The 14,098-nt window shown below is 50.2% G+C and overlaps 1 protein-coding gene across 1 annotated transcript; it reads left to right on the top strand.

Annotated features, from left to right (window-relative positions):
- The first annotated feature begins 2,032 nt into the window (after positions 1-2,032).
- RETREG2 (reticulophagy regulator family member 2) lies at positions 2,033-13,854 on the top strand. The gene is made up of 8 exons (XM_009645678.2): positions 2,033-2,285; positions 7,548-7,578; positions 8,331-8,466; positions 9,820-9,904; positions 10,666-10,803; positions 11,148-11,242; positions 12,037-12,172; positions 12,927-13,854. Exons 1-8 carry the CDS (start codon positions 2,048-2,050, stop codon positions 13,562-13,564), a joined length of 1,497 nt encoding a protein of 498 aa, XP_009643973.2. The 5' UTR covers positions 2,033-2,047; the 3' UTR covers positions 13,565-13,854.
- The last annotated feature ends 244 nt before the right edge of the window (positions 13,855-14,098 follow it).

The raw sequence follows: 14,098 nt of genomic DNA, 5'->3' as shown, positions 1-14,098 counted from the left end.
GCTCAGCAGCAAAGCTGATGGCAGCAGCACCCCGTAACGCCGTGGGATGTGCTTAGCCAGGGGTAACCGTGCCGTTTTCCTCCGGCGAGCATCAACAGGCCCCTCCCTGAGGGGAGAAAGTGCCAAGAGCTTGGGCAGCATTTGCCCCGCGATAATAAAATGCAGCTGGGCCCAGCTGGAGGCTCGCCCAGGCACGTTTCTGGTTAATTTTTGCATCCGTGCTTTATCGGTTCACTTCACCCTGTAATCGCGGTCAGTAAGCCCCGCAGCCTCCTGCAGTGGCAGGCTGCCATGTGGCGTTTTATTTAAGCCCTTTTGCTTGTTAATAATTTTCGGGAGGGTGCTGATGTTTCGCACAAAGGCCGAGGCCGCTCGGTTTGGGCGCGAGCGTTATTTGTCCTGCCGTACCTTCCCTCCTTCTCTGCCTCTCGGGCAGGGCAGCAGCGTGAGGAGCCAGAGCGTGAGTGGCAGAGCCCAGCTGTGGATGGGAATGAAAAACATCCTGTTTGTATAAACAGTGAGTCAGTTTTACTGGCAAAAAACACTGTCAGCCAGCGGCTTTCCCAGCAGAAGAGGTCAAAACTGCCCAGGGATAGGAAGGGGCAGACTCTGAAGTCAGAGAAGGGGAAAGTATGTGGCCAAACTGCCTTTGAAGTCGATCTGAGGATGCCGCTTACGTTCTGCTCCCTCATCCGTGTGATTAGCAGGGGCATACGTAGTAGCCGGGTACTTAAATGGTTTTGGACTCCTCTACCAGCTGGAACGGTCTGAATGCAGAGCTCTGAAGTTAGTAGTAGGGGGAGAGGCATGCCATGAGATGGCAGGGGTGGTAGACAATGATGGCTAAGGGCCCGTGCGTAAAAAGGTCAAAAGGAACAAAGAGTGCCCAGAATATGGGACGGCAGAGAGAGACTTAAATATCACGGGGGGGAGGGATTATCTGCAGTCCCATGGAGGATTCAGCCAGCATCCTTCAACTGCAATCCATAAATGAGGTGGAATAGGAGAAAAGTCTTCCAGAGCTGATGTGTTAAGCTACAGAATTGTTGTCCTATGAGAATAGATAAAAACATCATTGTTTAGGTTATTACAGGTCTGGTAAGCCCTTGGAAAGCGTGCAGCTTTCATTCTGTGCTGCCTAGTGAGGCACATCTCTCTTCTAAATCCTCTGCCCTGATTGTGGCTTGGTGGGGAGCACAGCCCTTCCCTGCACTGCACGGCAAGGTGCTCTCCAGCTTTGACCAGTTTGGTCCATTTGAGATTAGTTATTGGCAAATACTTGCTGAAGAAGAGCAAGGTAAAATAGCGGAGTGGTTCTTCCTTTCTGGAGAGGAGTTTTTGTTAAAAGAGAGGGGGCGAATGCGTTTTCCTGATAGTTGTTTCTGGAGAGACTTAAAAAAATTGCCCCTCTGAGCTGGAGGCAAGTCCCGAGGCTGTTGTTTGGAGGAGAGGAGGAATGCAAGCAGCCAGTACTCGCACAAGCACCGCCCTGGGACCTTTGCTGTTGAATCTATATGGAGCAAGGAGATAAACTCTTTGATGGTGGGCTTGCGCATCTGTGTGCAAGTAGTATTGTGTGAGCTGGCTCAAGCCAATGTGTTGTTGAGGGACATGAAAGGTTTTACGATAGAGTCAAGTGAGCAACTAAACTACTGAAGTGCTAGGCTCTGATGAAACAGGGAGAGGTTTGTGATAGAAGAATGGGCATCTAGAAGCAGGTGCAGAACGTGTTTTGGTGCTACCCGTGGGTAATGCTGGAACTTGTGATGAAAAATAGGACATAAGTTTTCAGTGAACAGGCTGATTCTCAACCGGTCTTCTGCTACAGCAATCCGTATTTGTGTTATGTAGAGCCTCCACCTTGAGGATTCGGAGGGACTTGCGCTCCTACAAGGGAGCATTAGCCTTGTTTTACAACCGAAGGAGGAGCTGAGGAGCAGGGGAGGAGAGTGCTGGGAGATGGCAGGTAGTCAGCTGTCTGGTGGTGGGCAAAGGCGCCATTTGAGATCCTACATGCTGTGGCGGGGGTGGGTGTCTGCTGAGTACAATGCTTGACGCAGTGGCCAGTGGCAGTCGGATGTTTCTGTTCTGCTGTACACTCAGCTGTCTCTGTTTGCTCATCAAGAGCACTAACTTGCTGCCTTTTTCCTGCATAACAATTTCTCGTTTGATTTCTAGGTTGTTTTCCTCCACCTCCCTGAGACCCTTCTTTCTCCTCAGCATGTCCCTTCTTGTCATCCTCTTGATGGAGAGGTGGAAGCCCAGGTTCCTGTTTGATTTCTCAGGTATGTGATGACTAGCACTGTAGCTAATGACACACTCCTAGTGTTACCAGCTGCTGGGCTGTGGCCACCAGCCTGTCCTTTCCTGGCTCTCTCCTAGGTCATGCAAGCCCTGTTCCTACTGTAACTGCAGGCTTTGGTACTGGTGCTGCCTCCTGCCTGTGTCAGAGTATTGGTTGTATCCTAGTACTCTGGGCATGGGGAGAATTTCTCCCGGTGCTGAGAAGTTCTGGGAGTAGCTTGTTCTGAGAGTGCCTAAGGGGGCCCCGCTAGCTTGTCAGGAAAGCTGGTGATGAGGATGATGCAGTGTTTCTGCTGTGTCCTTTCTCTCCTGCAAATGTTGTGGCGAAAAGATCGTTCCATGTCTGAGCATATATGGCCAGCTGAGCTGGGGGAAGGAAACGGGGGGCTTTGAAGTGTGTAGTGAAGAGCAGCGTGGGCTTATGCCCCGAAGGAGGCAGAGCAGATGAGAGCCACTTCTCCTTGCGGCAGGTAGCAGAGTGGATGATGAGGTCTGACAGCAGGGACAGTTAGTGTATTGTACCTGTACTGAACAGCGTCTGGTCTCCAGTTAATTGGCGAGTTTGATCTCTTGGCTTATCTTTCCCATTTGTTGAAGGGTCTTTGCCAATATTAGACACAAAAGCAACAAGAGGAATAGCCTCATAACGATGATGGGCGTGGATTGGCTGCTGTCTGCTTTGAGTGCCTCCTTCACTGGAGTTTATTAAGTGACTGGACCCAGACCTGCCTACTGCAGCTACTGCTACTGTTCAAAGGCAGCTCGGGGCCCTCCATCCCTGCCCCCCTACTCTAGGGAGGGTTTCTGAATGAAAGCCCCTCTATATGTGTGTTTGTAAGGTGCCCTTTATTTGACCTAAACGGGTACTGACTTAAAGGGTGCTTTCACAGAAGTCCCGATAAGATTAGATATGTTTCAGCTGTAGGTTTGAAACTGTTTGCTTTGTGTGGTTCAGGTAACTAGGCAGCCAAACTGGACTGGCCAATTTAATTTCCTGCTTATTTGCATTGTTTTTTTAAGGGAATAGTTTAAAGCCAACCCAAAACATCTCACTTGAAACATGTCCAGAAATGCAAAAACCTGGTGTCTGATACAGAATGGTGTTATTGACACAGGTGGGAGTAGAATTGCTCCAGCAAGTACCAGGCCTGTAAAAGTTGTGTTACCACAGAAGAAATAGGAAAATCGTACTGAAATCAGTTTATATGAAAAAAAAAAAAAAGAAAACAAAAAACCCCAAAACAACGCACCAAGGGTTAGGCTAATCCTGTGTCATCAGCTCTGCAAGAAGTCAGTGCATATCCTACTGAGCCACTCCTCAGTGGGGTTCTTCCCCATATTTCACTCCTTGCTGCTTTTCTGCTGCTGACAGCAAAGAACAGTTTGAAACTGTTTGCTTTGTGTGGTTCAGGTAACTAGGCAGCCAAACTGGACTGGCCAATTTAATTTCCTGCTTATTTGCATTGTTTTTTTAAGGGAATAGTTTAAAGCCAACCCAAAACATCTCACTTGAAACATGTCCAGAAATGCAAAAGCCTGGTGTCTGATACAGAATGGTGTTATTGACACAGGTGGGAGTAGAATTGCTCCAGCAAGTACCAGGCCTGTAAAAGTTGTGTTACCACAGAAGAAATAGGAAAATCGTACTGAAATCAGTTTATATGATGCAGAGCAGAGAGGAATTAAAAAAAAAAAAAAAGAAAACAAAAAACCCCAAAACAACGCACCAAGGGTTAGGCTAATCCTGTGTCATCAGCTCTGCAAGAAGTCAGTGCATATCCTACTGAGCCACTCCTCAGTGGGGTTCTTCCCCATATTTCACTCCTTGCTGCTTTTCTGCTGCTGACAGCAAAGAACAGGGGCATCTTTCTGATGTGCCTGGTTAGGTCACAGCCCTGATTTCGACATGGTCCACTGGACCGTGTTTCCTCAGCGTCCGCAAGGAAGGAGTGGTTCTCTGCGTTCCTGTGGGGCCTCCTGTTGAATTGGCACTGCTGAATACTTAGGGGTTCTTGTGTGGCTCTCACTTCCCGCTGAAGCAGAGCTGCAGCTTTGTGGCTTTCCTCCTCAGTGCTTCCTGTAAGCCTTTCCTGGAGATTTTGGAAGTAGGTCAGTACCACACCTTCAAGAGTCAGCACGTATATACACAAACCTCAGCTTGTGGCAGTTGTGTGTGTCTCGGCTGACTGCTTATAACATCGCGTCTGAAGGAATGCTAAAACCTCAGCGTGTATTTTGCAGTTACTCACACACTGTGATCAGGGACGCACTAACAGCAGCGGGATGCACAACCTTTTTAGGTCCTGTCAAAAGGCACTGCATATTTTCAGGTCCCATGCAGGATATTTTCTCCATATGTAACCACGTCTGTGTGGGGTTCCACTTAAATATTGTTTAGGGACTTAGGAAGCACCTCCACTTTCACCTGAAATGGGTATCAAGTAGGGATGTTTTTTGTGCCGTTGTTTGGCAAATGTGTTTTGGTCAACGTAGGAGAATGTAGCATGGAAGAGCTTTAGCAAAGCCTGCATTGCAATTGAATGCTGGTGCTCCTTAAAAAGGGCCCCTGCTTTCTAGCTGAAGTTTACACACAGATGAAGAATGCCTTCTGGGGAAGCGTTGAAAACCTGTAAGAGCCAAGGAATCCATCAGCGATAACTTGTCAGTACCAACATGTAACCTAAAATCTTGCGCAGCTGACTGGTCTCCCAGAAGAGTCTGGTGTATGTCAAGTGGTTTGTATTAATCCACAGTCCACTGTGAAATGCTGACAGCAAGATTTCAGCCGGTTATTGGTGATCTGAGGCCAGCTGTGGGTGTCCTGCTTGCTGGCTTAGTTGTACCAGTGCAAGACAGTGTTGCAGCATGGGTTGGAGTTAAGCCTTACCTAAGTGAATGTTGTCGTGTCAGAAATGTTCTAGTTTTTTTGTGGTTGGGCTGTTCCTCCAACTGGTGTAAAACTCCAGTGCTTTGGGATGGACAGCAGGCAGACTATCTACTACAGGAAGCAAGATACTGTCGATTTTAAAGACAGCTTGTGTTTTGCCAGATAGTTGAAATCACATGAACACTCTGCAGCCTGCTGAAATGTTCTGCAGATCCCCAAAGTGTCTCTGAAACCTTCAGAAGCAACTGAGGAGAGCTGTTTCGCTCCCTCTGCTGGTATATTTTGGATGGCTTGGATTACTGCAGCCAGTCGGAGAAGAGTAGGGTTCCTGTGCCATCCCATTTACTCTGTTGCTGGCACATCTGTCTGGCAGAGTACTGCGAGCATCTCAGCACCTCGTTTGGTAGCTGGTACAACCAGTATAGTCAGACGTCGCAAATGGGCCAGTGCCAAATATAATTTATTTGGTGATTTAGTGCAGGTAATAGATGAGGCTTTGAGATACAGCTGGATTCCTGCATGCTGCAATTAAGCAGCTTTAGATTCCTGAGCACAATAACAAAATACATCAACAGCGGTTGCGTGAGAGAAGCAACCGCCCCGTGGGGGTGGAGCTGCATCCATAATACTCACTTTGCAGCCCGAGCTCCCTCTGTGAGCAGTGCTTGCCAGCTACCCCAGCCACTCTGCCGAACAGTCATGGGCAGGGGAGTGGGTGGGCAGCCCACTCTGAGAGCAGTTGACTCCTCTTGTCAGGCCTGATTACTGGAAATCTGGGTCATGCTCTCAAAGAATCGCCTCCTCCCGCTCCACTGCACTGTGCCAGCCGGCTGGTGGAGTGCCTGCAGCGGTAGGAGGAGTCTGACATACTTGGCCCAAGGTCCTGTGTCTTGGGAGAACGGTGGCAAGGCTTCTACAAGCAGTTGCTCTTTTGCGGCTTGAACTGGAGTCTGAAGTCTCGCTGGCTGGTGGCAGTGATGGATGTTTACCTTTTCTGTGCATTTCCCTGGGGGAGTCGTTGCCACTCTTGGGCTTTGCATCTGGCTGATGACTTCAGGGAGGATTCAAACCCCTTTTTGCTCATGTTGCATTTTTAAGTCTGTTTCCAACAAGTAGCCTGGACTTTGAACGTAAGCTCCCTACCTTAGTCCTGTTTACACGGTGACGTGCAGTGTGGGGGATAGGATCCCACTGATTTTTATTTATTCCTCTTGGACCAAGTTTGCTGTTGGCCAGACAGCATTAGAGATGTATCTTGTCCCTACCAGCTTTAGGACATTAGGCTGAGAGGTAGAGGACCGTATACCTCAAGAGGCCTTTACAGCATGATCAGGGCTTGTTAAACACGGGAGACTTATAAAAGACTATGTTGCTGCAAGAGCTTTGGTCAAGCCTTGTACATCCCCAGACCACTAGTCAGCTAGCCAGGACGCCCAAATCCACAGGCAGCCAGGCTCATCAGTTCCAGTTGTCATAGAAATAGTTGGGTTTTTTTTTCCTCTGTGTATCTAAAGGCAGAGCATAATTATACGTAAACTCTGCCATTGAAACATTATTACTGCCTTCAGTACTGTGTGGAGTAAGTCCCCGTTTGATCGTCACTGGGTTGTGTGCAAAGAGGAATGGGAGCAGCTTTCCCTTGCTCTTATCCAGACTGCCAGACCTTAGGAGTGTAGTTATATCTGTGCCTGGCACAAAGGGCTGTCAGGGGACATAAAAGAGCCCTAAAATTAGATAATTATACACAAGATTGCTATTTGTTACTTAATTCCCTGGGAAAGGATAGAGACAACAGGGAGATCTCTGGCATTTGTACACAGCATCCTGCCAGGGACTGTGGTCTGGGCTGGTCAGTGGGAAATGCAGCTCAGACCTTCCAGTGCCATGCTGAGCTCTGAGGTGGGAGCTGAAGCTTTTCCTAGCACAGGGACTGTGCTGGCAGCCCTCTGTGAGTGGCAAGGGCTAGGCAGCTGCCCTGGGGATGGCACTGCCCAGACGTGTGGGACGCCGGGGCAAGCTGTACAATCCCCGCAGCGGAGAGCTGATGTGCTAGTGGCAGGGTACACCTCAGATATGAGCGTGATGCCACATGTTTGTCACCACAGGTCGCAAGGTATGCTGAGGCACCCTGAGATCAGTGCTCTGGCTGCTCTGAGTCTCCGGGCATGTTTCACTGAAGCCTGCACAGCTCAAACTCCAAGCCAGTGATTCCTGCTTGCATGAGAGCATGAAGAAGGTCCCCAGGGTGCATCCCTAGCTAAGGATGATGCATCTCCAGCTCTGCTCTGTTCAAGTGGTAAAAACGTCAGGTTGTGTTTTTCACTTGGCTGACTAATCTGCTGTGTTCTCTCTACAGCACAGCCATCAGAGGAGCCGGGAGGGGAGAGGTAAGCTCGCTGATGTGTTCCTTGGTGAGAGGGGAGAGTGGGCAAGCCTTAATTTAGTGTGGTGATCTCACCTGCCCTTTTTGCTGTTGTCGATGGACTGCATGGCTCCTGCTGTGAAACATTGGTAGCAGTTTCTCCTGCACTGGGAGCTACCTATCAGCTCAGGAGCCACAGTTTGAGACTCTGGGGAAAGCTAATGTTCTTTCAGTAGCAATAAAGCTCAAGTGCTTCTGATGTTAGGAACTCTCGAGTTTCTTCCCTGGATCTATTCTGGACTATTTTAAGAATCCTTCAGAGAGAAAGAAATCCCCAAGACTGACTTTTGCAGGTCATATATGCTGTCTGTGGTGGTGTAGCTTGCGTCCTGTCCTTGGCCATTGTTATAGGTCTGAGCACCACACTCTGGCTACCTCAGACTTGGTGCCAGAGGAGGCCACATGACTAGTTGCACCTCCAGCGCTTCTGTCTGCGTGGCTTTGAGTAAACCACTTTGTATCTTGGGCCTGTGGCATGGGGGTGCTGTGGCATGGTGTCTGCTGCTTGGCTCAGGTGTCTCTTGGCTCTCTTCGTGACTAAAGGAAAAAAGCATCTCCAAATCAAGTGTCTTCCATAGTTCAGTTGAAGATGCAGTCAGTATTGTCAAGCCTTTGGTAGGGATCTCCGCTTCCCAGTGCAGCTGTTTCCTCCCCCCAACAACGACAACAAAACAGACCGTGTTCAAAGATTGTCTTCTTGCTCTTGTCTGTCTCTAGTGAGGGGGTGACTTCAGGGGCACAACCTCACCTGCTCAGTGTCCCTGAGCTGTGCCACTGTCTGGCAGAGAGCTGGGTCACCTTCAGGCTGTACCTGCAGGAACTGCTACAGTACAAGAGGCAAAATCCTGCCAAGGTAAGCTGGAGATACCTACTCTTCTGTGCAGGGGCTTTACTTTCCATTACTTAGTGGCCTAGGAGATGGAATAATGTCATATCAGTATTTTTACATTTGCTATCCCTGCTTAACATTTGCTGTTCATTGCTTTCAGACTTTGTGCCATGGGAAGCTTAAATAATGAGTAATTTGCTTCTAGTAACTGTAAACTGGAGCTGAACTTAACCCCTCCTGTGAACGGCTAGCTATGCTTAGTTTTATTTCTTAGTGTGCAAAGGAAGCTCTTAGATTGGGAGTGGGGAGAAGAAGGGGGAGTGTACAGTCTCTGCCCCTTTCACAGGCTCCATTCAACCCTTTAAGCTGGTCCTACCTATTTTTCTAGCTAAGACTGTAGCAAGCCGAGTCCAAATGCAGCGGTGTTTCTGAGTGCGTGGAAGCTTGTAAACCGTGTTCTGGTGGCTGTGGCACGTGTTGTTTGGAAAGGCTTTGTAGACAGGTGTTGCCTTAGCATCACAAACAGTAGGAGAGACCAGCTAGTAGGATTGTATCAGGCTTGCTGGGGTCCAGTGTGCCAAAAAGAGTGGGTTTCTATCACTGCTGATTATTCCTTTTCTGTTAAAACACTGTCCAAACTACAGGGAGTAGGAGACCAGGACCAAGATACCCATAAAGCATGAATTCATTGGGAGCAAAGCCCTTAGAGGGCCCTAGCTTTTGTAGACACCTTCCATTATGAATTAAACTCTTCATTGCTGGATTTAGTTGGTATTTGAACCCATGCCCTGGCTTGCAGGGTGTCTGTTCTCACTTCTCCCCCTCCCCAGGAGAATGCAGGATAAGCCCTCAGGGCTGTGCCTTTGTACTTCCACTTTTTCCAGAGGAGGAAGGTCCTGGTCTGGCGGGAGTGTGGGTTCTGCTAATGCTTCTGCCAGCTGGTTTATTGCATAGCAGTGGCACAGCATCTGGTGACTCTGTAACGGCTTCCTGTCTGTCGGGACAGTACACGCTTCTCTTGAAGTGCTGAGCTCTGCAGGGAAGATGTACTCTAAAATGGCAATTTGCAATACCCCATCCTAGCCTCAGGGAACATCATTTACTTCATAAAGAACTGTCCAGTAAAGTTTTGATTCATTTTATTGGGGTCTTGGGTTACCTTGGCCTTCCTGCGCTTGAATCTCTAATGCTTACAGCTTAACCCAACCAAGCTGTCTGAGTTGTGATTGTCAGCATCTGAATGTACTCAGTGCGAAGCTGGTGTACTGACTTTGGTAGGAGCATCCCTCATTTTGCTCTAACTGGGTTTCCTGCACTGGTTGCATAGCTGTATCTCTGCCTCTTGTCACTTCTGTTTGTTCCTCTCTCTTCCTTCAGTTCTGCATGAGTGTCTGTTCAGGCTGCCTGATTCTGGCTGTAGTTGGACACTATGTTCCAGGCATAATGATCTCCTACATCATTTGTGAGTATAAGCGGCTCTCTTGTCTGACTTAAGCCGAAACATGACCTAACTGTGCTTATTGATACGCTGGTAGAAGTGTATTTGTGGTTTTCTTGAGGGGATCTGTGCTAGATTATTAATCAATTCAGGCAACATGCTCCGGGAAGGCTCTCGCTTTACATGCGTGCATGCAGTACAAGTGCAAAGTCAGGAGAGGGAGCTGTCGCTAAACCATTGCTTTCCTCTTCTGCCCTCGGCTGGGGCTGTACTGTTGAGGTCTGGGAAAAGCAGAAACCTGCAATCTCTCAGTTCCTAGAGCGGGCAAATCCATATTAAGAGAGTTGTTAAAAGAAGCTGCATGTTTAGCAAATAAGACCTTCTTCACTGCATCGGGAGTCCCTGCTAACTCTGAAGACTGTTCAGGTGGTCTGCTGCTAGCGCATCTACTTATGAGCTCTGTGCTGCTACCCTCATGAAAGTTTTGATGATCTTTAATTTTAATAGCCTAATTTCAGGGCCTCTATTGCATGTTGGGGCTGGGATGCAGTGGCTGAAGAGGAGGGCTTACGCTTCATCTCAACATAAATCTGTATCCTAACAGATCTGTTAGGAAAATCAAGCAGCTTTGGGAAGAGTAAGAATAGCCATGGATGAGGGTTTTAGGCAAAGTCAGATGGGAAAGCAAATGCCATTCAGCTGCGCTTCCCTTGATGCAGAGTTTCTTGCCAGCGGTGCATAAAGGGCTGGGTCTGTCTCACGCTCTCCACGTCCTGTGTTGGCAGTGCTCAGCATTCTGCTCTGGCCTCTGGTGGTCTATCACGAGCTGATCCAGAGGATGTACACGCGTTTGGAGCCTGTCCTGATGAAACTGGACTACAGTATGAAGGCAGAGACGCTGCACCACAAGCATGAGAAGAAGAGTAAGGACCCAACTTCACTCTGAGTTTTTCTGGGGTGCCGTACTCCCAGGGTGGAGCCCTAGCAAAGGGACAGCGGGGGAGTAGGTCTGCCGACACTGTGTGGTGAAAGGCTGCGGTGGAGCAGGGGAAAACAGGCTGAGACGTGGGGGTTATGGGGAGAGCAACTTGGGCACGTGATCCTGGGAATAGCGAATGAGAGCAACAGGTTACAGTTGTCTCTGGGGATCTTGGGCTTCTGGGAAACCTGTGCAGTTTCCCAGGGTAGTACAGGTAGTGGGAAAGAGGTGTATAAAGGCATAAAATTCCTTCGGTCTCACGTAAAGCCTTTCTTCTCTTTCTCATAGAGCGACAAGGGAAGAGTGAGCCTGCAGCAGGTGATGAGCCAACAGCAGAGACTGAGAGCGAGAGTGAGGCAGAGCTGTCGGGCTTCTCCCCAGTGGTAAGAGCACAAAGAGCTGTGCAGGAGCCAGTCCCTCCTCTCTGGTCTGTAGCAACTTGAGAGAGAGCCAAGGGGCAGTCTTGAGTACAGCTGCATTGATAGCAAACAGCAGAGCAACAAGTCACTTTGTCTCTAGTCTGGGTACTGTGAGAAATCAATGCCACAGGGCTGGTGGTGCAGCAGCAGGACAGGGCGAGCCTTGCTCCAGCCTCCTGCTGACCTGTGGAATTGCTTTGGAGGAGCAGCGCTGGTGTCTCTTACGCAGTTCCCTGCTCTCAGTCAGACTGGGTGGGACCTTTCTGGAGGTGCACCACAGAAGCAGACCAAGTGTCCTTATGTAGCTGGGCTGTGAGATGGGAAGCCTCAGCTTCCAAAAGAACACAGATACTAGAATCGGTGCTACTTGTAGAAGGCTTCATTGGGCCCTGTGTGACTGCAAAAGGGAAGGGGTGTTTTGCTCCTTGGTGATCCCAGGAGAGGAAGAAGGATCAAAGCCTTCTGAGACCCCTGCAGGCTGATCCCATCTTGTGCTGGCTCTTTTGGGTTCTTCACTGAGGGTAGGCAAAGCTTCAGGCAGTGAATTATTGCAGGAAAGCCAGTGAGCCGAGGCTGTCCTTCCCTGGCAGTGCAATGAGCACCTTGCCCAGCACTCTCCTGCTTTCATACTGTCCCTGTTCAGGGTCTCTCCAGCAAAGGACTTCTGCCTGCAAGCTCTGGTTTGTGCGGAGGTGCCCGTAGGCAGCGCTGGTAGTCAGACACCCAGGAATTTGTCCCTCTGCCTTCATCCCATGCAGGTGGATGTGAAAAAGACTGCCCTGGCACTGTCAATCACAGATTCTGAGCTCTCTGATGAGGAAGCTTCCATCCTGGAGAGTGGGGGCTTTTCTGTCTCAAGGGCTACTACCCCACAGCTGACAGACGTTTCTGAAGGTACGTGATGGGACACTTTGCTGCCTTCCTCTCCCTGAGTGTTTTGTCCCCAAAAATCTGTCCTTCCAAACGCAGGGAGAGAACCTAGCTATTTTCAGGGGGAAGAACATTAAAAGGAAGAAGCGGTAATAGCGGCGCAGCATGCCCCAGCTTCATGGCTGATCATGAGCTGGTCCTGAGTGGACATCTGCCTCTGATTACTGCCCCACAAGCCAACGTTCTCTTGTCACTCCAGCAAGGGAGCGAGGCCATCCACAAAGTCCTGCAGAAATAATTGCATGGTATAGTCACACGCCCATATGTGATGCTGGGTGAAACAGGTTGGACGCCTCACCCCGTCAGACTTACAAGCTGAGAGAAGGACTGGTTAGCGGTGAGGAATGCGAAGGTAACCACTCGGATGTGGTCACTTGGGTGTCCGGGGAGGAACAGGCAGGTGACGTGCTGTAAGCACAATTTCCCTGGCCCTGGGGGTTTTAGCGGAGGGCTCTAGATGCAGAGAGCGTGAGCTGGAGAAGGGAGTCATCCCCGAGCATGGAGCATGTAGAACAGGGTGAGAAAAGGGATGCTCCACATGAGTCATGCTGCTGGGAGAAGGGAATAACTGCAGAGACCCCCTTCCTGCTGTGCTCCCAGAGCTGGGAGGACACCCAAAAGCGCGCCCTGATGTGTCAGCTGGGGGGAGGTGGGTGGGAGGTGTCCGTGCCCTGGGGGGAGGTGAGGGGGCCTGCACCTTAATGCTGGTCCCTTTCAGACCTGGATCAGCAGAGCCTGCACAGCGAGCCAGAGGAGTCATTTTCCAAGGACCTGGCAGAGTTTCCCTCCGTGGAAGAATATCATTCCAGAGACCTGGGACCACAGAGCGATGAAGATGCGTTTGGTGTGCCTCTGGGTCCTGAGCTTGCCCACGCTGCCCGTGAGCTGGACTCGGCAGAGGAGGCAGCCGCGGACTCTGACGTCTCCATCCTTCGCCTAGCGTCTCCTCTCCATTTTGTAAATACGCACTTCAATGGGAGCGGGCAAGCGGCAGCAGGCAACGCAGAGCCAAAGACTGTCCCTGCCCCGGGCCTGGGCATCTGCATCGACACGCTGAGCGAGGAGATCGTCACCACTGCCATTACCACGGCGGTGCAGAACACCCTCTCTGCCCTGCTGCAGTCCTCGGAGGCCAGCGAGGGGCCCTCCCTCTCCGAGTTCCTGCCCACCGAGCCCGAAGAGAAACTGAGCTTCCAAGCACAGCTGTCAGAGACCGAAGTGGTGGAGACGGAGACAGCGGCTTCACCGGAGGATGAGGAGGAAGCAGATGACTTTGAGCTGCTGGATCAGGGGGAGCTGGAGCAAATGGATGTAGAGCTGGGGCTTGGGGAGGAGCAGGAGAGGAAGAGGCAGTGATGACAGCAGCATCAATGTCTTAGGTCTTCTTCGTGCCCCCCCCCCCCCCCCCCTTTTCCTCCATCGTCACTGGAAAGAAGGAAGAACTCACAGGGTGAACGTGCAGTGGGTTTTTAGATGTTTGTGTTGACTGGGATGGAAACGCGTCAGTGTTAATGTGCTGTGTCCGGAATAACGAATCCTTTCCATCCTTCTAGAGCCCGGCCTCCGCTGGCTGAGCAGGAGACGCCCCTGCCCTGCGGCTGGGGAGGAGCCGGCTCCTAGAAGCCTTACGCCACAATCGAAACACCAACCCCAGCAAATGCTTCCTAGTAATGGTGCGGTATTTTGGTCTGTCTTCTGTTTGTCTTTTCGTTTGCACGCGGAGTACCGAGCTAGCTGTAGCTGCTGCTAATACCCACATCCCCACTAGGACATATGCAATCTTATTTTATTGGGTTTTTAAATGGCTACAAGTGTAAATAATTTTAACTTTCATCAGTTTCGTTTGGGGGGGGAGGGATGGGGCGCGGGGTCAAACCTGGCTCTCGGGGG

The sequence above is a fragment of the Egretta garzetta genome, unplaced genomic scaffold (genome assembly GCF_000687185.1).
Source record: "Egretta garzetta isolate BGI_Z169 unplaced genomic scaffold, ASM68718v1 scaffold219, whole genome shotgun sequence".
Taxonomy (NCBI): domain Eukaryota; kingdom Metazoa; phylum Chordata; class Aves; order Pelecaniformes; family Ardeidae; genus Egretta; species Egretta garzetta.
This window is presented reverse-complemented; position numbering and strand designations above follow the sequence as displayed.